At 38.7% G+C, this 27,424-nt stretch overlaps 1 protein-coding gene across 16 annotated transcripts in view; it reads left to right on the top strand.

Annotated features, from left to right (window-relative positions):
- Window positions 1-334: 334 nt before the first annotated feature.
- dock3 (dedicator of cytokinesis 3) overlaps window positions 335-27,424 on the top strand; it is a 939,092-nt gene continuing 912,002 nt past the window's right edge. For 9 of the 16 annotated variants that reach the window (XM_069936834.1, XM_069936828.1, XM_069936831.1 and 6 more), the window contains exon 1: window positions 336-1,002. In XM_069936834.1, coding sequence (XP_069792935.1) covers window positions 966-1,002 — 37 coding nt within the window. In that variant the 5' untranslated portion in view covers window positions 336-965. Of the gene's footprint in view, window positions 1,003-3,248; window positions 3,366-5,156; window positions 5,243-5,699; window positions 5,807-27,424 lie in introns of all 16 variants that reach the window. The other 7 variants (XM_069936839.1, XM_069936837.1, XM_069936835.1 and 4 more) reach the window with 3 other exon arrangements.

Genomic DNA, 27,424 nt, shown 5'->3' with positions numbered 1-27,424 from the left:
CGGGTGCGTGGCTACTTGCCATGATATCGGAGATCCATCATCAGGATCGCCTCCTCAATCTTCTCGTCAGGCTCTGTTACTGTTCGTGAGCCATGACACCACTAGCTTCAAAGTTTCGAGCACCTGAAACGCTTTTTTTCATTGAGGCAACAGCCTCAATGAGTCTTCCCCTATCCCCTCCAAGGTAGTATTGTGTTTAGCTCACTTTCTCCCTAAGCTGGACAAAATTTGATGCCGCCTGCAAAATCAGTCACTTACTAACGTGACCGACACCCAAAGAATGTCGTAATAATTACGGCAAAAGACGTCAGTGATGTCTCGATTTGCTGCTTCGCCACTGTTGATGTCAGGATGCAGTGTGGGGTGTACAAGGGCCTGAAGAGTACCTATGGCTGAAGATCCGACATCGAAGCGATGACTCGAATCGGAGGCGCATGTCGAACAATTTTATTTAAATCACCTGCGGGACCCTCACGTCACGTCGACGGCGTAAGCGTCTCCGCGTTGCCAGGGCGACAGGTCTCCCCATCCCTCCCAGCTCGAGAGCTCGCTGGTGAGCCCCGGCGCGCACTCAGTGTGCTGGAGCGCGAGAGCTTTCCCGTTCGGTAGCGCATGCCACCACACACGCGCGGCCGCAGCCCGGGCAACGTGACCGTTGACGGCGATCTGCTGCTGAGCGCAGCCGCCGCTGCGGTGGAATAAACGAGTCGGTTGCGATTCATCCGCAAAATTTTGCTGTTACCACCGCAGCTCGAGGTTGCCTCAGGGGTCCAGGATAATAGGGCTCTTTAATGCTGGGTCAGTAAACGACACCGCTGTTTTGCACCCCCCCCCCCCCCACTTCTCTCTCTCTTTTGCTCTTTCCCTCCCTCCCCCTCCAAACGCGCCTGGCTTGCGCGCGCGCACACTGTGAGCGCCGTCCATGCAAACCGGTGGACTCCCGGGCTCGTCCAACGCCGGCCGAGATGTGGACACCGACCGAGGAGGAGAAATTTGGCGTCGGTGAGTAGTTTGCAAATTAAAAAAAAAATGAGAGTGAAAAATGTGCCTTGCACATTTGATGAATGATTAATGCCTTCGTCCTCTTTCTCCCTCGCCCGTGCTGCTGGGCTGACTGTTGCGGGGGCGAACGGAGGACCGAGTCAATGTCACTTTATGGTTGCAAACCTCTCCGGCACGATTTCCTGAAGGAGGACTGGAGTCGGCTGGCTCGAAGTGAGCTGTCTGTGAAGGAGGATGCTCGGTGCAGTTTTCCCACGATGCTGGGCTTTCAATGCTCTTGCTTTGAGTTTTTATTTCGGAAATTGTTGCAAGTATTCAAAGTCCATGATGACTAATGAATTTTCATAGGGAGCATATTAAAATTCCTCAACATGAACACTGTTGTGTTCAGTTTATGTAATTCCAAGCGTTGCTGTTGTATATGCTGCCATTTTCAAACTATGGGGTTTTAATTTCTATAGCCTAATTTGCAAATATATATAATTGGCTGTTGGGGCTTGTGTTTTGTTTGTCCCCTCCTCCGATTTGAATCCATTATTTTTGGAGCTGGTCTGAAGTATTATATTTCGATGGAGAGCGCTGTCATTTCATCCTGACGAAATGCACCTGACAACACGCACAGAACCTGTAGGGAATATAAAATGGTAATGGATGGCACGAAATAAGTGGTGCAGCAAACGGGTCAAAAGAGATCGCTTAACAGCTTTTTCCGTCTATGACCATCTGCCCCACATCTTTTCAGCCATTTTAAGGACTGGTCGGAACATCACTGGGGCTGTTGTAATTTGTTAATCTTTTGAAATGTTCGGAGCTCTCATCTCAAGTGAGGGACAAGTCCATTTAATTATTTAAAACTATTTCCAATAACGCTTTTGATTATTGAATCTGTTGTTGAATATTATACATCGGAATTTTACCTTGTTTTGACGTATTTTAGAATCTGGAGACACAGCACAATATTATTGAGGCAAACAGTGGTTTTATTTACTTATGTTCATATTGTCAATTGCTAAGTTGAAATGACAAAAATAATATTTTCGTCATAGCTGACAACTCTGAAAGATGATAACAAACATGATTATACCAATCGCTTAATCCAGGCGGCGTTTCATGGAATGAGGATGCATAGGGTGCATCAGTTTAAAGTTTCGTGTATTTTTGAGCTACTCAGTTCAGTTGAAGTTGATTTGAAAACGAAGTTTTCCACTAACATTGTCCTTCAAAATAAGAAAGCTATTTTTAAATCACTTTTATTTCTGCATCTATAAACATGTATCTCTCTATGTGAACAACTAAATTTTCTTTGCAAGTAAATCAAAGGTCTCAATTTTCTAGTTACAAGCAATTCTCTGAGTCATTTTCTACGTGATTTGGGGGAAAAAAGTGTTGTTTTTGATTGGTACTTTCTGTAATTTCCCAATTTATGGTTCAAATCAATGCCATTATTTTTGTTTTAAACATGTTGATTAGTTTTTTTTACATGAGAAATAAGACCGAAAAAAGCCATTCAACCACTGGTACATGCTTCACCATTCAATCACATCATTGCTGTTACATCTGGGCACCATCCAACCTGCCATGATTTATTTCACATCTAAAAATCTATAGATTTTTTTTGTTTTAAATATACTTGATAACTGAACATCAATTTTTTTTGATCTGCCACATTCCTTTTATTCCAGAAGATTTTGCTGGGATCTAGTATCTTTATGTTCCAAAATCAAGGTTATTAATGAGGGGTTTGGAAAATGTATCACTGGTTGCCTTTGAAATCAAATCCAACATGGATTGAAAGCAATGAGAAGCAAGATTGATGTCCAAATTGTGACATACTAACCAATTATTTTTATCATACTATTGACTGAAATCAATAAATCAGCATAAAATAGAGGTCTAAATTAGTCTGGGTCTGTTAAACCTGTCCTTTGTTGAAGTTTTTGTATGGCTAATTGTAAGGGTAGTCTAATTAAAATTAGTCTCGTGTTTCTCTTGTTTGGGAAGGACTTATTTTTGCTTTGTGAGTAAATCCAAACAGGACATGTAAAACTTTTTTTAAAGATGTTAATGATAACAAGGTCTAGAGGTTGCATGATAATCAATTCTTATGGATCTAGTTCAAATAACAAAAAAGTATCCATAGTTCTTCAGAAGGTTATTGAACAGATGAGGAAGATTATCCAATATATTTATATATAAAACCTATTTACCTTAATCTCTGGATTAATTTTGTTCTTAAATGTTTCCAGGCATTTATTTCTAGAAAATGACCCATGAAGTCCAATTCATCTTTTGGTTTCTTGTGTGAGAAAGATTTTCTGATGTGATTAATGCCAGTTGAATAATTTTCTGATCATAACATCAAGGTAACATTTCTATTGAGTGATAGTAAAAATAAATGAACTGTTAGGTGGAGTTCAGTTCATAAGAAATTGCTTACTTTCCTGCACAAGATGTGAACTTTTCTGGCATTTACTGTTCTTCCCTGTTCTCTGAACTGATAAGACAGGCAAGCATTCAATCACATTGCTGGATGCAGAGAACTCCCTTCCCTGTAGGACATCAGTGAACCAAATGGGCTTTAACCACAATTGGTAATAATAGTTTAATGATCATTGAGACTTGCAATTTTTAAAAAATTCAGATTTGCTTAATTATTTGAATTTAAATTGCTATGATGTGATTTGAATTCCAATCTCTGCTAGTCTTGTTACTAGAGAACCCATCAAATAGAATAGCAAAGCACAATACTATTTCAGTAATAAGGAATGTCATCGTGCAGTGCATTCTTATTAAAGTACATTATTTACGTTAGGATGCAGAAATTAGGATAATCAAATTTAACGTTGAATCATATTGGCTGGTGGTCTCTGGCTCCATAATTTATTTGGATTTTGCAGTATTGGACCTTTGACACAAATATGCTGGAAGACAGAAGGGTGGCTGATGTGGCACAGTTGTTTATAAAGGGCATCAAGGACAAAGCTAAGGAATCTCAGGCTGATACCAGTCGTGGGAATGTTGATGGAGGGAACTACTCACGATCAGATCCACCAGCATTGGGATAGGCATAGTGTGATTAGAGGCAATTAACATGGTTTTGTGGGTGAGAAATCATATCTCACAAACCTGATGGTTTTTTTTTTAAAAAGAGGTGCCCAAGAGGATTGATCAGAATAGAGAGGTAGATGTTGTTGATATGGGCTTGGGCATGGTCTGGTACATTAGATCGTAGTATCAAAGGTGAGATGAATTCAAACCTGGATTGGTGGAAGGAGTCAGAGAAATAATGGAGGGTTACTTGTCTAATTGGAGGCATGTGAACAGTGGTGTGCAGCAGGGCTTGGTGCTGGATCCATTGTTGCTTGTATTATAAACTCCTGTTTCATTTAGTATGAGTATCACTTTAAGGGCTAGTACTGGCTGCAATCATTCACAGCTGTAGAGAGACTGGGTGGCAACATCTAGTACAGACTATATCAAAGTTGATACTCTGGAGGAAGTGAAAGAACATTTGTTGCTTTATCCAGGGACACAGGTGGTGAGAGAGGCATGTGAGTGGGACACTGGAGGAAATAGAATTCATTATCGACCACCAGCCATCTTATGGAGCACTGAGTTGGAGTGACTCTGTGTGAAATAGACAATTCAGCTGATTCTCCCTATTAGGGGAAATATTGAACCACCCTGTGACCAAAGGAAAGGTCACTTTGACCTGTACCTGGGTTGTGGAAGCATTGTGGAAGTCACACATTTTGTTTCCTCTTCACAAGGAAAAGGGGAGTTGTGACAACAGTTTGTCCACAAGGCTATTTCTCAGCAAGAAACTTGACAAGGATTTGTCAGTCTTCCACAGTCTGATCACTCAATCTCTCCCACCTCCTTTGATATTACTTCTGGACATCAGTTTAAGAGTCTGCATTTCAACACAGGATTTGTAAGACTGAACTTTGGAATGACTTTCCAGAAGTGTGCATAAGCTGTAATGGTTTGGGAGACACACATCGTTGGGTTTGATTTAACTAATCTGATGTTATTAGTAGTTATTAATAAATATAGTGTTTTAAAAAACAATAATGCTGCCTTGGCGAATTTCTATTGCTGCTGGTCTGCGGTGTAACATTTATTCAAATTGTTAATGAATTTAATGTGATTAGGCTTGCAGTTGACAATAAAGCTGGAAGTGTAGTGGACAGTGAGGAAGCATACCACATTTACAACATGATCTACATCAGATGGAAAGGTGGGTCAAGGTGTGAAAAATGGAATTGAACTGTGACAAGTATTACATGTCGTATTTTGCTAAGTCAAACTTGGGATAGACCCACAATAAATGGTAAATCTCCAGAGAGTGTTGTAGAAAATGGTGACTCAGGTGGACAGGATTATGAAGGTGTTTGGAATGCTCACTTTTATTGGGCAATGTATTGAATACAGAAGTTGGGACATCATGATGCAGCTTTTCAAGATATTGAGTCAAAACTTGGCGTACAGTTTGCCCAGCTGAAGAATGGATGTGATTAAGTTAGATAGGATGCAGAAGAGGTTCACCTGGATGTGGCTGGGACTGGAGGGCTGAGTTATGGGGAAAGGCTGGATAAGATGGCTCTTAATTCCTTGGAGTGTGGAATGACCATTTAGATGAATACCAAATCGTGGAGGCCATGAGCAAAGTGAAAGCTCGCAATTTTCCCCCACAGGGTAGATGATTCTGGAACTTGAGGACATCGGTGAAAGATTTAAAAGGGGCCCGAGGGACAACTTTTGCACTCAATGGGATGGTCTGCCAGAAGAAGCTACAGAGAAGGTACAATTATGATGTTCAGAGACTTTTGCACAGATATATAGATAGGAAGATTTTGAAGGACATGTCCCAAATGCCGGCAAAGGGAATAATCCAAAATGCCAACTTCATTGGCATGGATGAATTGGACTGAAAGGCCTGCTCTGTGCTGCACAAGTCTATGGCATTGTGACTCTAAAGGAAGCAGACAATTACAGTTTCCAAGAGTTCATAAATTATTGGTAATCTGTCCATCCATTCTTGAAATGGTTGTCCTATACTGTTGCTCATGGAAAGGGAAATAGCCTATAGTTTTGACCACTGTGTGATATTAAGGTAGATATGGAAAAACCCAACACCCAACCCCAACCAACCAATTTTCCCTTGCAACCGCTGCAATCGTGTCTGCCTGTTCCGCATCGGACTTGTCAGCCACAAACGAGCCTGCAGCTGACGTGGACTTTTTACCCCCTCCATAAATCTTCGTCCGCGAAGCCAAGCCAAAGAAGAAATATGTTTATCTTATTAAAGTTGCAGAAACAGAAATAGCTCAAAGACCAGTAATAGTGAATTGCTTTTTAAAAATTATTTAAATTGGAAAGGCTTTGTAAAATTAATCAAGAATGTGATTGCATATTATCTTGTATCCTTTTGAGATTTAAGTACAACTTTCAAATGTTGTCCAAATTAGTTTTGTAAAGTGTAATTAGATGGATACAGCCTCTTCTAAGACTTCTACAATCAGATGGAGCAATGCGCAAATATTTTCGAACTGGAAACATAAAAAAGAGATGCCTGTTTCCCTCCCGTAATCCTTAATTTTCCAACTATGCAGAAATGTATTAACCCTGTCTGAAATTATTCAATGAGGTGTCCTCTACTGCTTTCTTGGGCAAATAATTTCAGATTCACTACCCTATGGGTACTTCCCTGAATCTTGAGAGTATATCCCCTAGTTCTAGTCTCACTTGCCAATGGAAACAACTTTCCTGCTTGCACCTTATCTATTTCTTTCATAATTTTAGGAATGGGATCCCCTCTCATTCTTCAGAATTACAGTGAGTATACTCCAAGTCATTTCAATCTCTCCTCATAGGCTATCCACCTCCTCTCTAGAATCTGCCTGGTGAACCTCCTCTGTACTGCTTTCAAAGCCAGTATACTTTTTCTCAAGTCTGGAGAACAGAAGAGCATTCAGTACTCCAGTTGCAGTAGAACCTTCCTGCTCACAAATTCAATCTCTAGCAATTGAGGCCAACATTCCATTTGCCTTCCTGATGATTTATTGCACTTGCAAACCAACCTTTTGTGATTCATGCACAAGCACTCCAAGATCTCTCTGCATGGCATCATTAAGTAATTATGATTTTTTTTTCTTCCTCATTAGCGACATTGTACTCCCTTGCCAGCATCACCCACTTCTTCCAAATCACTGATATACAATACATTGTGAACAGTTGTAGGCTCCGCACCAACCCCTTCAGCACTTTCCTCAAAACCAAGCGAAATACACATTTGTTCTAATTCTCCCTTCTATTAATTAACCAATTCTCTATCCATGCTAATACTTTACCCCCAACTCCATGCATCCTTGTCTTATGGCACTTTATTGAACACCTGGCAATCCAAGTACATGACATTCACCTGTTCTCTATCTATTGTGCTTATTTTTTTCTTCAAAGAACGCCAGAAAACCTGTCAAATGTTCTTTTCTTTTCCAAATCTACGCTGCGTCTACTTGTTGGAACAATTTCTTTCAGATATTTTGCTATTTTATTCCCTAAAGACACCTCTAAGCATTTTTTTGACTACAGATGTCAAGCTAACTGGACTAAAAAAAAAAATGGCTGCAATGCAAGAGATGCTTTAACAGCAGTGCTGGTGCAGACACAGGAGAGTGGAGAGTAAAGATATGGTGCTACTCCGTGTTCAACCACCTGGTCCTAATGCCGACAACTCTATACAGGCTTTAACTAGCCTGATAAAGGAGCCAACAGTTTTATTTTCAAAACCTGCAACCATGGAGTCTGTGCCCAAGATGGCGGTGTCTTTGCTCTGCAAGGGCCATGAGGGGTTGCAGAGTGTGTTTAGCAGCAGACTAGTACAGCAGAAATGGGGAGAGTACCCCCTGTTGAGAAGGAAAACCATGGGAGACAACCCTACAGGATGGTGACCACAGCAGCAGATCATTGAGGGGCTTAGCGACTGAAGGACTCGCATAGGCTGTGGGCTGTTGGTGACTTGCGGTCAAGGGTCTCTCACTGGCCATGGACTGTTGGTGACTGGCTTAAGGAAGCTAGTTATCGGAACTGAGATTCAAGAGGAGCTCTGGAAGTGCAATAGCGCTGAAGGCTTCCTGGTCATGTGGGAGGTTAGGATCGTATTCTTGGGTTGCCAATGGATCAACTAGCTCCAGAGGCTGTGGGAGCACTGGAGGTGAATTCATGGACACTCAGTAACTGAAGGGACTCTCTTTTGCTTCTCTTTCACTCACTGTAATGGGTGCTGGACAGCACTAATGGCGACTATTTGCCTTATGGCAGTCAGAAGGTAATTGGATAATATTACATGTTCTGTACTATTACATGACAATAAATAAATCTTAGAATCTATTGTTCCCTGCATTTTGCCTACATCTTTTTTTTAAACAATGTTGTGACATTTGTTGTCTGCCACAGTCAAAGAATTTGGGTAGCTTCTACTATAACTTCCAATTCTTTTAGCACCAGGGCATTCATCTACCTTCAGGCCCATCAGTTTGCTCAGCTCCAACTCTTTAGTGATGGTGATTGTATCAAATCCTTACCTCACATAACAAATGTAACATATTTCTCTGGCATGTTAGACATGTCCTCCACCACAAATACTAACTCAAAATTGTCATTCAAAGCCTCTGCAATTTCTCCATTACCCAATATTAATGACCCTTTGTACTATGTTTATAAATTACACAAATAAAGACAAAATTTATCTTCTTTCTTTATAGCTTGCTTAGTGGCTTGTTGCTTTTTGAAGTTCTCCAAATCTTTCAGTTTCCCACTACTCGATGACTTTCTGTGCATGAGTTTTTAATTTGATACCTTCAAAGATTCTCGTTGGAAATTGTAAGATTTGGCATGCAAGCCTCGAGACCCATAGTTTCTAATTCGTGTTTTTGAGTATTTGTTGTGTACTTCTGTTCTTTTCATTATGATGGTTTGACGCACCATCAATAATCACAAAAGACTGAGGTTGTGAAACTGAATGGCTTTTATTAACTATAGACTGGAACAACTATCAGTCTCATTGACTGATCAAGGCTGAGTGGAATGGGGAGCATCCAAAAGGCTATGGGTAAGATTGGTCTAGGGTGGTGTGTTCAGCTGGTAGCAACCAATCAAAGCATAACAGTGGTTTACCACACAGTTCATGTCAGAAGCAATATCTGGATTCTTTTCTGTGTAAACTTTTCATGTCAATTGTTTAAACATGTTGCAACAAAAAAATCAAGTACAGTGGAACTCCATTTATAATGTGATAGCTTGGATCCAAAAATTCACATTGTGAAAAAAGCGGGGTTGTGTTAAATTGGGGTTCACGAAAAACAGCGCTTTCAAAAAAATCAAGAATACATGTACAACACTTTATCTGCAATCATCATTTTATTTCTTAAAAAAGCGATCAAGTGTTTATTGCTTGAAAACAGCATGTTGCTGGCTGTGAGCAAAATCCAAAATACTTCGAAGCTGGAGAATTTTTGTGTGGTCCACATCCTGGGTCTCCAGCCAATGTATGCTAGCCTTGAGGTGCTCAATGGCTTCAGAAACTTTTGGGGGTGGAGGTGGAGGCTCATTATCATTCTCTTGTGGGTTGGGAACTGGTACTATTGTAACATTACGGATGATCTTGGAGTCTGTCAGATGCTCATGTGTTGGGCATTCGTCATCGGCAGAGTACCACTAATGTAAATCCTCTCTGCTAATTTGATGCAGCCTCTCTGCTTCATGCACCTCTTCATCTGTGAAGCCATAGAATTCTTTCTCATCATCATCCTTGGTGGATTGTTGTGATGAAAAGGCTAGACCCAGTTCCCAGTTCCTTCTCCCTGCATTTTTCCACAGACTAAGAGCTAACTGCTGACCAGCCCTTCCCACCTAAGTGGTAAACTTCCTTAACATTCATGCTTTCCAGATATTCTTCCAATTGGGATGGATGGTTATCTTTGGTTGACAGCGTGTGGTCTGGGAACATCTTCTAGCAGAAGCCTGTTTTGTCACAGTTATACACTTGTTCTTCGACGTAGCCACCTTCGAAGAGAGTTTTTAGTTCTGCCGGTATTCACTGGTGGCGGCACTTCTAGTTGAGTGAATTTCTCCAGAAACTAACACTTGAGAAATCCGTGACAGTGTTTAATCCGGTCTAGCCATCCATTGCTGGCTTTGAACTGAGTTTTCTCCATTGATCATGTTATCAAAACCTCCCAGCTTGAGCTTTTAGAATAGGCACGGAAATTGGAAGACCTTCTGAACGCGCTCGAACGAACTACTCGTACATGGAGTAATTGAGGCTGACATCTTTGGGTGTCTTCATGCGTTTAGCCTTTAGTCCCACCTCTTCCTTAACTTGTCTTCCTGAGATTTCTTACCAAGAAGTGCTGCTGTCTCGAGCAACTTGGGTTTGACTTTTATTTTTGATCGCGTCAAGTGCGTACAGCTTATCTTTCTGAGAAAAAGATTTTCATTTTCTAACAGTGAGCTCCATTTTGAAAAAAAATTCAATTCTGGAAAGAGCAGAAAAAGGGTGTGATGGCTCATCACATTACATCCGGAGTTGCGTTAAATTGGAGTTCCACTGTGTTATTGCTGAGTAGCATGGCCAGCTGCTCACTCTAGATTTCTTTATTTCCAATTGCTGCAAGACATCAACCATCTTAACTTCACCACTCCTCTCTCTTATTCTAATCTCACCTCCTCTGAACGCTCTGTCCTCCACTCTCTCCGCCATAATCCCACCTCACTATCATACTTGCAGACGAAGGTGGTACTGTTGTGATCTGGCGCACTGAGGTCTATCTTGTCAGGTCTCAGATATCTCTTACCCCTTCAACAGGACCCCACTAAAGAATATCAATCTCTAGTACTATCTCTAACCTCATCACCTCTAGTCATATTCCTCCTATGACCTCCAACCTCATTGTTTCCTATCCCTGAACTTCCCATTCTACCTTCTACCCAAGATGCATAAATTATCTGGATAGACCAATGTCCCTGCCCCACTGAATTAGTATCATATTACCTTGACTCCATTTTTTTCCCCACTGGTCCAATCCCTCCTTGTCTTCATAAATGATACCTCACATGCCCTCCATCTCTTCAATTACTTCCAATTCCCTGAACTTGACTGCCTCATTTTCATAAAGGACATCCAATCTCTTTTTAACTTCACCTCCCATACAGAAGGTCTCAAAGCCATTTGTTTCTTTCTTGACAAGAGACTGAACCAGTCCCCCTCTGCCTTGCAGAAAGTGTTCTTACCCTTAATAACTTCTTTGACTCATCCCACTTTCTCCAAATCAAAGAGTAGCCATGGGTCCTAGCTATGCCTGCCTTTTTGTGGTCTTTTGAGAGCAATATGTGCCTACACAGACAAAGACTTTCAACTCTCATATTCTAGAATTGATTTATTTTTAAATTTGGCTCAATTGCAAGCTAGGCTCTTTGAAGCAGATTACCAAGGATTTTATATTATCACTCACCTTTGTTAAGAACGATGGAAATGCTTGATAAAGAGAAATTATACATTGATGGAGATTGATTTCTTTGTTGTTGAAAAGGGAAGATTTTTGTTCGAATTCAAATTTGGACATTTTGTAATTATCAAATTGAATTCAGTAAATTATAAATTTATTATATGGGACACTTTAAAAGCACTTTAAGAGGTCAAATTATGTTTTAATTCTGAAATTAAAAAGGAGTATATAGCCCCTTTCACACTTGTGTCCTACTAAATTGGCCATTCACGCTTGTCCCCTCCTAACTGGGACACTGAACGCTTTCACACTTGCAAGGAGCCATCCCTGGTGGTTAGGATGGGAAAGTTTGTAGCGCTATAGCATACAATTTATACAGTGTGGGAAAGTTGATAGCACTATCGCGTACAATTTATAAATACCTTGGGGTGGGGGGGGGGGGAAGCAATGGCGGACTTGCCCTCCCAAAATTCCATGCAGCAGAGAAAGGGCAGCAAGCATGGAGCATTCATGGAGGGTGTCTCTGATGCATGGCATTCTGGGAAGTTAGGCCTGCCATTGCTTTTTCCCACGGTCTTTTATAAATTGTGTACTATAGCACTGCCAATTTTCTCACGCTATTTAAAAATTGTCTGCTACTACTATTTATTTTCTCACTCTCCCACTGCAACTTTCCCACAGAGAGTTTGGCAAAGTTTATACTTTTGTATTCATTTTTTTTTTCACATTCATGCAAAAACTTGGGTCATTTCATTCCCACAATGCAATTACCCATTTCACACTAGCTTGATTCCAATGCTGGCATCGAGTCCATCAATCCCTGGCGCTTGTGAGTTTGCTTTTACACTAGACACTTTAAAGGCTGATTGACAGTAAATTCCTGGGATCACTTGGAATTGTGAAAGAGGCTTATGAGAGAAGTAGAGCAATTAAAAAGAAATTACAGTTTTAGAAAAGGACCTTCAAAAGAAAAGATAAATGTAGATATTTGATCAATAAAAGCTTCCGTATAATCCATTACACTGAAAAATCAATCACAAGAACGAAATAAAGATGTTATGAATTAGGTAAGAGATCACATAAAGTGATAGCTTGGCAATTAAATGGAGAATGGGTCTCAAGAAAAATTAATGTATTACTTAAGCCTCAAGAAATAAATGAATCTCTTAAGAAATTTTATTTGAAATTATACACTTTGGAGTCTTTAGGAGATGAAAGTAAAATACATAATTATTTATCATTGATAATATTGCCTACTTTAAGTTTTGAAGAACAAACTTAATGCTCCATTTATTGAGGTAGAGGTAAGGGAAGATATGGTTTCCTTACAAAGTAATAAATCTCTTGGAGAAGATGGTTTTCCATCTGAATTTTTTAAAAAGAGACAATCCTCAGAAAATGTAGCCAGATTGCTTGGTATAATTCATTTAGTGCAAAAGAGAGGTGATTTGATTGTTGCAGTACCTTTAGATGCAGAAAAGGCATTTGCTAGATTAGATTGGGACTTTTTGTTTAAAGTGTTGGAGAAGTTTGAATTTGGACTGAATTTTAAAAATTGGATTAGAGTATTATATAATAGTCCAAAAGTAACTAATGGGTAAGTATCTACACCATTTAAATTGATGAGATCAAGTAGACTAGGATGTCCTTTATTCCTAGCTTTATTTATTTTTGCCATAGAACCAATTGCCCAGGCAATTTGGTCCAATTTACAAATTAAGGGTTTTAGGGTGGGTCAAGAGGAACATAAAATTAGTTTATTTGCAGATGACGTTTTAATATATTTGACTAACCCTGAATAATCTGGAAATGTTTCGGATTATAAAATAAATTGGGATAAAAGTGAAATTATACCATTAGTAGAAAGCGATTATTCTCATTGTCAAAGGGATACTCAGTTTAATTGGTCAAAAGTGAATATTAAATATTTAGATATATTCATGGATAGTAATTTGAAGAACTTGTATAAATGGAATTACTTACCATTACTTAAAAAGATTGAGGAGGACTTGAAAAGATGGATTAATTTGCCAATAACTTTAGTTGGAAGGGTGAATTGTATAAAGATGAATATATTTCCAAGAATACAGTATCTTTTTCAAACATTACCTATCTTAATACTTCAAATTTTTTCAAGAATTAAATAAACATAAGGAAATTCTTTTGGAAAGATAAAATGTCAAGAGTTTTTATAGAAAAGTTAACATGGAGATATGAACTGGGAGGTCTACAACTTCCTAAATTTAGAAATTATTATTGAGCAATGCAAATGAGATTCCTTCTTTCTTTGAAAGTAAAAGTTTGGCATGGGTTAACATAGAATTGAATAAAATAGGAGAGAGGAAATCAGAAGAATTTATATACAAGTGTAAACTAAAATTGATGATTGCTGACAAGGAGGCACTGTTATTGAAACATTTGCTTAATATTTGGAATAAAACAAATGATAATACTGGTGCAAGAGGGTCAATATCGACCAAAATGCCATTGATCCAAAATCGTCTTATGGCTTTCTCAAGGGATAATCGCTTTTTGTAAGGGGATTGTTAATGTTGAAGATTGTTAAGAAAGAGGTGAATTAATGTTATTTGAAGAATAAATATGTTATACTGCATAATACTTTTTTTTGTTACTTTAAGTTGAGAGCATTTTTGAGGGATAAGCTTGGACCAACTATGTTTTTATCTAGTTATACTGAAGTAGAACTTATTAGGAGAGGAATTGTTAAAAAAATACTACTTTGGTATATTTATTATTACAGGCAGTAATGCCCAAACTAGGATTTTATTGAACAAGACAAAGATGGGAATCAAATTTAAATGAACATGGGAGAATTTGTGTAGGATTGTATGACTAATACTATTAATCTAGGATAGAGACTAGTCCAATACAACTTTTTACATAAGCTATTTCTTGCACCACAAAAGTTGAACAGATTGAAATCAGATTTATGGATCATTGTTTTAGGTGTGGTGAAGATGTAGGATCTTTTATCCATTCAATGTGGTCTTGTCCTAAAGTAAGGCCCTTTTGGGCAGATTCACGTAATTTTTTGAAACAAGTTGTAAGAATTGTATTTCCGCAATGTCTTGATTTAGTTTTATTAGAAAATATAGAAGATACAAGACCTAAACTAAAATGATCAATCTACCAATTGGAATTTCTTAAATTAGTGTTAGCAGTAGCAGGAAATATGATACATCTATGGCTATGGTAAGGTGGCATGCAGAATGTCAAAGCTGTATTCTTTTGGAAAATATAATTTGAGGAGTAAATACCCTATATTTTTACAAATTTGGTTCTAGTATACCCAAATAATGGGATTATATTTGAAATGATGTCCTTCCTATGCCCATGAGATTCTCCTGAGTGTTTACGAAAGATCTTGAGATGTATGCTGGACAACGTCGTTCTCTGCTATCCAAAGACTTTCTTTCTAAATATTGTTTTTTTTAATAAGGGGAATGGTTGGGAAGGAGGAGGTTTTGGGGTGGGGGGGTGAAAATCATCATGTAATTTTAGTTTGTTTATTGATAACATGTATTATTATAATATAACTGCTACATGCATGAAAAATTCGAAACAAAATATTCAAAAAAAATGACTCTCAACTCTTCCTCCATGACATTGATGATAGCATTGGTGCTGCCCCGTGATGAGCTTCGCTGCCAACATTCACCCCAACCTCAAATTCACTTGGTCCATCTCTGGCAACATTCTCCATTTCTTGATCTGTCTCCACCTCAGGATGTGTCTACAGACTTTTTATTTTTACAAATCTACCAACTCCCACAACTACCTTGACTACACTTGTTCATACCCAGACCTCTGCAAAGAATCTATTCCTTTCTCTCAATTCCTCTATCTCCATTGTATCCGTTCCCAAGATGAGGTCTTCCAGTCCAGATAATCCAAAATGTCCTACTTCCAGAAATGTGGCTTTCCCTCCACCACTATCAACTTGGCCCTTATCTACATCTCCTCCATTTCCTGCTCATCTGCCCTGGCCCCCTCTGCCCCCAGACACAGCAAAGATAGGATTCCCTTTGACCTCACTTACCACCCTACCAGTCACCAAATCAAACACATTATTGTAATTTCTGTCACCTACAACATGATCCTACCACCGGATATATATTCCCCTCTCTGCCTTCTTTAGGGACTGCTCCTTCCCTGACTCCCTCATCCTCACCCTTCCCTTTAATTGCACTCTTGGCACATTCTCCTTGTGGCCACAGGAAGTGCCACACCTCCTTTCTCACCATCATTCGGGGCCCCAAACAGTCCATCCAAGTGAAGCAACACTTCACTTGTGTATCTGCAGAATTCATCTACTGCATCTGGATCCCCCGTTTGTGTTCGGGCACCTACCTAAATTTTTGCTTATTCCTCGACGAAAGCCTGAAATATTGGTTGTGTATCTTTATTTTTGCTATATAAAGTAAACTGTTTGACCTGCTGAGTTTCTCCAGCATTGTGTTTTTACTTGCGGTCAGTGCTTCTCCTGTTTGTTGTCGAATATGACATGTCTATATCTCGTGGAGACTCATAGAAAACTGCAGATGCTGAAATCCCAACCCAAACACTTTTTCAGCTCCCAATTCTGACCATTCTTTTCCTCCCACTAATCCTGCTTGACCCGCTAAATTTCTCTGGATTGTGTTTAGTTTGCTGCCTGTTAGGGTCACTGTAAATGGGTCTAGGTGGTTAATTAAAAATGTAAGCATGTAGTGACTGTTAATGGCAGCGGTACTGAAATAAGTCCATACAACACAAGGATGAACCAGTAGCTGAGTTTATTTGAATATCTCATGCTGCTTTTGGGGGAATCCCACTTCCTGTCTGGGGCACGCTGGTCAATGGGAGTGATGACAGCATGTTGCCAAGTGACTGCCTGCCCAGCAACATGCAACCAGGAAGTGGCAACATCTCCCAGGCAATGCGTGTTACTAAAAGTGGGCTTCTCCTTAGAAGGGAAGTGGTGGGGTGGGGGGGGGTGCGGATATAATCTTGTACCTACTGACTGGTGCGGTGATTCAGCGTGTCTAACCGCATGGTTGCTCGGCCCGCTACACCACCCTCCCCTCCCCCACCCTCCCAGAATCGTGCCACGCTTTGAGCAAGTCACAGTACTGTCTTTAGATGGGTGGCCTCTGTGTCTGATCTGGGGAGCCAGGACAGGCTGGCCTGAGTCCAAATGCACTGCCTTGAAGAAGTCAATGGTAAACATGTCCTGCTGCCTGCCAATGTCCAGGGTGAAAACGACACTGTCGCGCTGAAACACCTTTAATGGGCCTTCGTAGGGGCATTGCAGGGATGTTCTTTGCTGTCGTCTGCAAACTAAGTAGGTGGACTGTAGATCCTGCATTTTGTCACGTTCGAGGTGGGTTCCAATGACGTTGGAACCTTCTGGGCCACCACTGTAGCAGCTGTGAATGACAATTGAAATTGAGTACATCCACACAACACGAGGGTGAACCAGTAAATGACTTTATTTGAATCTCTCGTGCTGCTTTTAAGGGTTAACCCACCTCCTGTTTGGGGCACTTTGCTATATGGGAGTGATGTCAGCGCATTGTGGAGTCGCTGCCAGTGACATGCAACCAGGAAATGGTGACATCTCCCAGGCAACATGTCATCAAATGCGGGCTTCTCCTGAGAAGGGAAAGGGGCCTGCACCATCTTGTACCAACTGACTGGAGTGGCGATTTAACCCATCTAGGCCTATTACAAGCACATTAAGCATGATATTAAACTGGTTGTCATTTTAACAAAAAAGGAAATAATTATCCTTCTGGTCATTTTAATTTGAGGATCTATGCTGAAAAAAGATAAAACCATCTTTTATTGCGATGAAATGTCAAATTCCAATATAGCAAAAGATGTAAGGGCTCTGAGTAATACACAAGTTCTCAAGGTCAATCAGCATAGGCAGTTAATATTTTGGGCCTCAGCGCTTCAAGTAATAAGAATGATACACAAAAGTGACTCCATCACTTTTATGTTTTGTTCTAGTTCTCTAGCAACTGCCAACTTCTTTATCTTCAAGAACTTTTGACTATTTCTCATTATCAAAATATTGTCATTTGCAGATTACACATTCTGTTTATTTTGGGTGACTGAATTTCTAAAACTATTCAGTGAAGAGCTTTGAAACATTTTAAGAACATGATAAATTGCCACATAAATACTTCACTGTATTAAGAGTTTAAGTGAAAAGTTTTTTTTTGAAAATTTTATTATTTTAAAAAATTCAATAATACAGTAATTATAATAAATCATAAAAAAGAAACATTTTATTTTTCTCTCCAACCCTCCTCCCCCACAAAAGGAAGAAAAAATAACACCTACTTCATATATATCATTAACATATAATAATATTTATTGACTATTTTTTATAATTTCTAATTGAGAGGGGTGGGTAAGGTGCAAGATGTGGATGGAATTTTATTCATAAAATTCAAATATGGTTCCCAAATTTTATAGTTTTCAATTTGATTCTTAAACTGTATGTCATTCTTTCTAAAGGTATACAACTTTGCATTTCAATATGCCATCTGTCTATTTTTACCAAATTTTCAGTTTTCCACGTTACTGCTATACATTACTTTGTTGTCGCTATGGCTGTATTTAAATATTTTTCTTGATATTTATCCAATTTCAATTTTATATCTTCATATACATTCCCAAGCTGCTTTATAATAATTTTAAAAATTCGATAATCTTAGTCTTCCCTGATCAAATTTCGAAGTTAATTTTTCAAGACCAATTCTTGACATTTTACTTTTCCAAATAAATTCTTGTATACTTTTATTCAAACTGCAAAAAAAATATTTCTGGTACATGATGGGTAATGATTGAAATAAATGTTGTATTCTTAGAAAAATGTTCATCTTCATACAATTTACCCGTCCTATCAATGTTATTGATAAATCTTTCCATCTTCTTAAATCTTCTATCTTTATTTAATAGTGGTGAATAATTTAACTTAAATAAATTATTTATATTTTTATCAATTTTTATTCTAAATATTTAATTGCTTCATTTTGCCATTTAAATTTTTTCAATATTTAACATTAATCTTACTTTTATCACCATTAACTTTATAACCCAATACTAATCCATATTCTATTAATCTCGTATTCAATGATATTTCTGGTCTTGTTAAATATACTATAATATTATCCACAAGTAAACTAATTTTATATTCTTTATTACCTATCTCAAATCCTTTGATTTCTTTATAGATTCTAATTATTTCTGCTAATGGCTCTATTACTAATGCAAATTAAAAAGATTGAATTCGCCCATCGTTATTGAATGAAGATCTACCGGGACCAATGCCTGAAGAGGGCGCACAAAATCAGTGAACCGGTGTGGACTCGAAAGGCCAACATGGCCTGTTTCCGCTCCGTAAATGGTTATATGGTTATATCTTTGGCTTGGTTTGGCTTCGCGGATGAAGATTTATGGAGGGGTAATGTCCACGTCAGCTGCAGGCTCATTTGTGGCTGACAAGTCCTATGCGGGACAGGCAGACACGGTTGCAGCGGTTGCAAGGGAAAATTGGTTGGTTGGGGTTGGGAGTTGGGTTTTTCCTCCTTTGTCTTTTGTCAGTGAGGTGGGCTCTGCGGTCTTCTTCAAAGGAGGTTGCTGCCTGCCAAAATGTGAGGCGCCAAGATGCATGGTTTGAGGCGATATCAGCCCACTGGCGATGGTCAATGTGGCAGGCACCAAGAGCTTTCTTTAGGCAGTCCTTGTACCTCTACTTCGGTGCACCTCTGTCTCGGTGGCTAGTGGAGAGAGCGCCATATAACACGATCTTGGGAAGGGTTAGGGTCAGCCAGCTCCCCACCATGACTACCAGCCCCCCCCCACATCTCCATTGGGCACACAAAACTCAAAACGGTCAACCAGTTTACCTATCTCAGCTGCACCATTTCATCGGATGCAAGGATTGACAACGAGATAGACAACAGACTCGCCAAGGCAAATAGTGCCTTTGGAAGACTACACAAAAAAGTCTGGAAAAACAACCAACTGAAAAATCTCACAAAGATTAGCGAATACAGAGCAGTTGTCATACCCACACTCCTGTTCGGCTCTGAATCATGGGTCCTTTACTGGCATCACCTATGGCTCCTAGAACGCTTCCGCCAGCGTTGTCTCCGCTCCATCCTCAACATTCATTGGAGCTACTTCATCACCAACATCGAAGTACTCGAGATGGCAGAGGCCGACAGCATCGAATCCATGCCGCTGAAGATCCAACTGCGCTGGGTAGGTCACGTCTCTGTGTTATATGGTTATATGACAATAGACAACCTTGTCCAGAGGACCTTTCTAACAAAAAAGGTTTTGATATTTGTCTATTTGTAACCACTTTTGCTTTTGGCTGATCATACAATGCTTTTATCCACTTTATAAAAGTTTTTGGAATCCCAAAAGCATTGTGTTTTAAATTTTTAAAAAATCCCATTCCAATCTATCAAATGCTTTCTCTGCATCTAATGCAACCACTACCGCTGATATCTTTCTATTTTGTACTATATTTATCAGACTTAAAAAATTAACTATATTATCTGCCACTCTTCTATTTTTTTATAAAACCAGTTTGATCCATATTTACTAATTTTGGTAAAAATTTAACTAAGCGATTAGCTAATAATTTTGATGCAATTTTAAATCCGTATTCAGTGATCTAGGTCACTATGAAGAAGGTTTTAAATAATCCTTCGCTTTCTTTGGATTTACTGTAATTAACGCTGTTTTAAAATAATCTGGTAGGTCATATAGCGCTTTCATTTGGTCTAATACCCCCATTAATACAGGTACTAATAAGTTCTTAAATTCTTTATAAAATTCTGGTGGGAAACCATCTTCAGCTGGTGTTTTATTATTCTATAATGATATCAAGGTCTCATGTACTTCTATTTCAGAAAAAATATTGGATAATTCTAATTTTTCAACTTCATCTAACACAGGCAATTTAACGTCTCTTCTATTTTATTTCAAAGATTCTGATTGATAAAGTTTGGCATAAAATTCCTTAATTATTTATTTCCTGTGCTTTATAGATAATTTGACCAGTAGTTTTCTTAGTGGCAATTATTGTTCTAGAAACTTGTTTTGTCTTTAATTGCCATGCTAATACTTTGAGCCCTTTCACCTGTATTAAATCTTAATTTTTTTTGATTCTAACAATATTCTTTTCTCTTTGTTGCACTTGTATTTCCTTCTCTAAATTCATTATTTCTTTTTCCAACTGATCCACCTCTTTCATATATTCCTTTTTTACTTTTGAAGTATAATTTATTATTTGACCTTGTGGCAGCGCACATCCTAATGACTAACCGGCCCTACTTGTATCTCCACGTGGCGGGGCAGCCGTGGGGAAATGCCATTATCAGAGGTTTCTCTGACTCCAGCATCCCTTCCAGCGCACACCCTGGGCAGCAATTATGATGTCACAATGCACCAGGTGATTTAGCTCATGCTGCCCTTAAAGGGGCATGCTGAATTTGAATAAAAACTGTCGTTAACGACTCTCAATGTGGTGGCTGTTTCTTCCACTGCTCACACCGCCTCAACCTCTTAAATATGACATCATAGAATCCCATATTGTAAACTTAGTCGTTACTGAATCATTAATTTCAAGAAAAAATTTATCTGTTGTCTCAAAGTCATAAAATTATTCTTTCTTCAGTAATTTTGTATTTGGCCTCCATCTATAACCTTTCGTTTTTCTTCCAACAAAATTGACAAAATTAAAGGTGAAGGATCCATTAGAACCTCCACTTGATACTGAACCTTTTGCACTCTAAATTGAAATTGGGCAGAAATTAAAAATGTATCTATTCATGAATATGTTTTATGTTGAAAAGAGTAAAAAGAATAGTCTCTTTCACTTGGATGAATTCTCCATATATTCACTAACTCCATGTCTTTCATTAAATCTATTGCTATTTTAGCTACTTTATTTTTCATAATTTTATCTCTTGATCTCTCTAATTTAGGGTTTGAAATAAAATTAAAATTTCCCCCAATATAGTTTTTCCATTGGCATTTGATAATTGCATGAAAATATCTTGTACAAATTTATCATCTACATTAGGTGCATATACATTCATTAAGGTCCTTCTGAATAAATCTGACAATTTACCATAAAATATCTTCCTGTTACATCTACAATTGTGTCTAATATTTACACTAGTAAATTTTTTGAATTAAATGAAGATGGTATTACAGTTCCAACACAATCTCTTTTTCATTTTCCATGTTCTTTTTCTACCAAATGTTTCTTGTAAAAAGGCAATATCTATTTTTGCATTTTTATATAATGTGGCGGTGTGAGCAGTGGAAGAAACACAGTCACCACATTGAGGGTTGTTAATGACAGTTTTTATTCAAATTCAGCATGCCCTTTAAGGGCAGTCACCTGGCGCATTGTGACATCATACTTGCTGCCCAGGGTGTGCGCTGGAAGGGATGCTGGAGTCGGAGAGAAACCTCTGACAACGCCATTTCCCCATTACTGCCCCGCTACGTGGCGATACAAGAGGGGCCGGTTCGCCATGAGGATGTGCACTGCCACACAACTGCCCCCAAGAACTGGCTATGCATCCTGTCGCTTTGGTGGCCTGTGCTTGGGCGCGGCCGTCTGCATCGGCTGTGATAACTCCAGATGGGCCGCCTTCAGGCAGTCCACCGTTTTTATTAAAAAAAGTTCCTCTCTCCCTCCAACGATCAAGGTGAAGGTTCCACGGACCAGTGCAAGACAATGTATGGCCCCTAGTACGGTCGCTGTAGCGGTGCACCTTGTGGTCCCAATGGCTGCCCTGCCACGTTCTTGGTCGGTGGGTCCAAAAAGCTTGATGAAGACAGTGTTAACCTCTGTTGAATCCAAGGTGTTTTGAGTCCAGAAAAATATCTGGGCTCATCGGGGTCACGACTGGCGGTGTGAGCAATGAAAGAAACACAGCCACAATGTTGATAGTCGTTAATGACTCTATTTATTCAAATTCAGCACGCCCCTTTAAGGGCAGCATGAGCTCAGTTACCTGGTACATTGTGACATCATAATTGCTGCCCTGGGTGCACGCTGGAAGGGATGCTGGAATCAGAGAGAAACCTCTGACGACGCCATTTCCCCATGGCTGCCCCGCCACATGGCGATACAAGCAGGGCTGGTTTGCCATGAGAATGTACGCCACCACAATATACTAATAATTTTTGTGCTTTATTTGATTCTGTATCCCATTAATATTAATACTAATAAAATTCAATTTTCTAGCCATTGGATGTCTTTACTAAATCTACTAACCATCCATCTTTCCACTCCCATTTCTAATTTTTTAAAAACACATATTTCCTTATATTTTTTTTGATATATTTAGGTGTATTGAGAAAAGGAAAAGAAAGAAAAACAGAAAAAGCTAGAACCACCCCCCCCCCACATCCAAAGGCATACTTTATTAACGATACATCCTTAAAACACTGATCTATACAAGTTGTGGTTGAAACCACACCAGCACTCATGACTCTGTAGAAGTTGGTCCTTCATCCCAACTTACTCTAAAATTACTGTATTGTCTCTTGTTACATTAAAACTTAACTATAGTCTTTTCCAACTACAAATTTTTACTTACTTATAGATCTTTCCTCCCTAATATTCTCTCTCTCTCTCTCTCAAATAAAATATATATTTTTTATTATTTACTCTTTTCCTATCTTTATTATCAGTTATAATCATTCTGTATTATCTCTCATTTCAGACATCACTCACTTGCCTCTCTTTCTCAGGCAATGAACCTGCAAACACCTTTGCCTCATTAGGTTCCGTAAAAAATCTATTTTTCCTTTTTGGAACAAAAATTTGTTCAGATCTTAGTAGACTCTTCCATAACACATTTTTTAACAGCATTGAATTTTTTTCAACAAATCAAAATTTGTATCAGGTCAAAGAAGATCTTATTTCCATTATAAATTAATGATGATCATCTTTCTTTCGCTTGTTTCTCCACCAGTTCCAGGATCTTTTCTCTCACTTCATAACAAAGTAACTTGACCAGTATTGGTCGTGGCTTTTGATCTGGTGGCGGTTTTGGCCGTAACGCTCTATGAGCTCTTTCAATCTCAGTGTCTCCTTGAAATTCAGTTACCCCCAAGATTGTGGAATCCAACGTTGCAAAAACATCTTCGTGTCTTGACCTTCATTGCCTTATGTTGAAGAAATAATATAAAAATTATTTTACTAAAATTTTCTAGAATGTCAATTTTTTGTTAGTTGATGTTTTGTTGCAGCCGTTTCAGCTTGAATTTTTTTCATCTGTTCTTTAACATTTTGAATTTCAAATTCATTTCCTTTAATTTTTTTCTTTCACAACTTCAAATTTCTTATCTACTTGCTGCATCATTCTTTTCATCTTCTTTGTAAAATTCTTATTTTCAACTATACTCTCATTACCCTTTTTAACTTGTACTATTAATTGCACTAAAGATTGTTGAAAATTTTCCATATATTTCTTAATTTCAGCTGTAGATATACAAGTCTCTTTCATTTTTTTTTCCTGACTTTTTAGCCATAGCTCCTTGTTCTAGTTGTAATTCCAGTTCTTCTTGGCCTTTATCCTGATCGCTGGAGCTAGAGGCTTGGACTTTTTAAAAAAATTGCCTCCTTTTTTTGTGCTCATGCATGCGCGAGGAGTTGTGCATGAGTGAAGTCACTTCTCCTATGGCAGGTGACCATTGTTGGGGGAGACCTTGTCCAAGGTTTCCCCAGCTCCAGGCTTTTCTCCAAGGACTCCTATATTCCGGATAGTTCCAGGGTCCTTCTTCAAGGTAGGCCTCTCTTCTTTATCTTTCTCTTTTTCTTGTTCAATTTATTGTGAACTGCTTTATCTTTCTTTGTTGACATCTTGTACTGTTTATTAGATCTTCCAACAACTTTTTCTTTTTTAAAACTACTTCAACCTTTATTAACTTAAACTTTGTTGGAGAGATAGAAGGGATTTACAGTCTAACCCCATGTCATCACGTGGCACATCCCAAGTGAAAGAAGTTTTGAGATAATTTTGCCTCTTTTGGAGTAATATACAGCTAAAAAAAGACCCCTGTAATCCAGAATTCAGGCAACTGGCAGTCTCCAGCAACCACCAAAAGAAATCACAAAAAATAAAATGGTTAAAAAAAATAGGGATGTTTAAGATTGCAGTGCCTTACAGTTAGTTCACCAATCATGCAACAAGCAACCAGAAAATTCACTTATCTGCCATTTACCAATCCCCAGAGGTGCCTAGTACCAGGAGTTTTACTGTTTACAAGAAAGATGTATACATTTCATCTGCAGTATGAATACACAAAAATAAGGCATGATCTTTCAATCCAGATATCCAATATAATTTTCAAGATTAAATCTATTGAGGTAGAATGCTCTCCTTGGGTTAATGTCCATGATGAGGATACCGAAAATCAATAATGCTAACAATTTAATTTTTATGTCCGGAAACTGCAGATGTTGAAAATATAAACTAAATTTTTCTATCATTTTTAAAATTAAAAACAAATATTGACAATATGGTAAAAGCCAATTATGGATATTGAAATTCATGCTGCCGAAGGAACCTGCAAAACCTTTACATCTTTGGAGGGTGGGATCAGGGACATCTGGGGAAAATTCACAGGTCACTGGGAGAATGTACAAACTCTTTACAGACACCACAGTATTTGAACACAGTTTGCTGACCCTGTATTAGCATTGTGTTAATCGTTGTAATTACCATGCTACCACTTTTTTCTCAGTTTTGTTGAAACATCATTGACCTGAAGTGTTAAGTTTTGTTTACCTCAATGTTCCCTCAGCAGCTATTTCCAGCACTTTGTTTTTATTCCTTGACTTGCATGATCTTGGCAATCACACATTCTTTGCCTTTTTGAAAATAACGAATGTACCCAAACCTGCAGTATTGTTTACTTAAATGTTTGCAGATATGCTGATGCTTTGCTTCTTTCAAAGAATAATCTAACGAAGTTTGATATAGATTGTGAAACAGATCATGAGATTTCTGGTACATATTTTAGCTTTTCTTGCAAAAGTACTTCTGTACTAGTTCTATCCTCTGCTGTTAAAGGTGCCTAACCTTTTATCCAGGATCATCGGGATCAGACACCTGCTGTTGTTTGGAATCTTCTGAATTTCATCATAATTTTAAAATGGTAGTCCCTTTAAGCAAATGCAATGTTTCAAAACTGCGTGGTGTTAAATGAATTTCAATAAATGAAATCCATAATATCATTAGCATGTTTTTTTATTTTGAAGTAAAACTTCAAAATCAAACTGGCTCAGGTCCTCTGTCGTCCCCACCCCTGTCGGTGCCCTCTATTACCTTCGGTGGAAAGGTGATTCTCGGCCCCAAGCACCAGGTGGGAGAAAAACAGGTGGTGGCTAGCTCAATGCGGGAGCAATGGCCGTTTTCCTTACCCATAATCTCCCATGCAGCTGGAGCCGCTCTGGCACTGGCAGAGCAGTTCTAGTTGTGTGGGGGATTATGGGAAACAAAGATGGCCATTGTTCCTGTCGAATCCTGAGTTCAAATAAAGTCAACACTCTGAGGTGGAGTTCAAATATGTTCAGTCTTTATTCCACCATTACTGTCTCTTACTCCCACTCGTGATTCTGTACAACACGACTCGTGATTCTGTGCAACATGCCAGCCATTACACTCAATAACTAATCTGTTATCCTGCAAGCCCTTATAGTCGATAACCAAACTATTATTTATCACTTGCACTACATCCCTCCCTTATCAAATAAAAGGATCATCAAATAAATGAATAATACTAAAACTACTTTTAAAACCGTCAACTTTCAATACTTATTTTCAATACCAATATCAACTTCAATCACATATTTTCCTGAATGACTTACAAAACGTAGATTTCCAAACCATAAAATACAAAGTTAATACAAAGTTCTCCACAATAATACATCACAAAGTCTTGAAATCTCCTAGTTTGTTGTTGCTGACATTGTGGTATCTCTCCTGGTGGTCTCTGGCCTGCTGACCGCGATATCCTGCTCAGTTTGTCTATCGCCTTGATGCTGGTTTCCATTAGTTTCTCGTTCCAGCTGGTGCATTCCAGGTCCATCAAGCTGGTCATCTCCGTTCTGCTCTTTCACAGTTTTGTTTGGCATCGACATCACTGGAGCGTTGCGATGATAATACTTTTTCACATGTGATGTGTTTCTGTCATAAGTAACACCTTCTGGAGACTGGACTTGATTTCATTCTCTGGAAACTACAATATATGGTTGGGGAATAAATGGTGTGTTCATTTTATTCTGACTTTCTTTTCTCACCTGTACCTCATCCCCTGGCATTACATCTGAAGGTCTGGCATTCCTTTTCGTGTTTGCATACAGTTTTGTTGCCCCTTTTCTTTCAGCATCGTGGTCTTCCATTTCCTGGTCATTCATTACATCAATAACTAGTGGTATTTTGGTTCTGATCTTTCTTCAGAATAAGAGTTCTGCTGAACTCTTTCCTATGGTACTATGTGGTATCACTCTGTATGCTGCTACGTAGGTTAAAAAAGCTTATTTCCTATCCTTCTGCTCGAGCAATTCTCATTCTTTTTTCCAGTGACTGATTCTGATGTTCAACTTCTCCATTGACCTGTTGCCATTTTGATGTAACTTTGTGGTGGTGCACACCAATAATTCTCATGAATTCTTGGAATATCTCTGATATGAATTGAGGTCCATTGTCTGAATGCAAAGTCACTGGTAAGCCATGTCTGGCAAAGATCTCCCTCATTGCTGCTATAGTCTTTTCTGCTGTTGTTGAATTCATTATAACATACTCATAACATCTGCTGTAATAATCGACAACCACCATAATCGACTCTCCAGTTGG

Source organism: Narcine bancroftii, chromosome 5, assembly GCF_036971445.1.
Source record: "Narcine bancroftii isolate sNarBan1 chromosome 5, sNarBan1.hap1, whole genome shotgun sequence".
NCBI classification, from domain to species: Eukaryota; Metazoa; Chordata; class Chondrichthyes; order Torpediniformes; family Narcinidae; genus Narcine; species Narcine bancroftii.
Note: the sequence above shows the minus strand (reverse complement) of the source record. Positions and strands in the feature narration are given on the sequence as shown.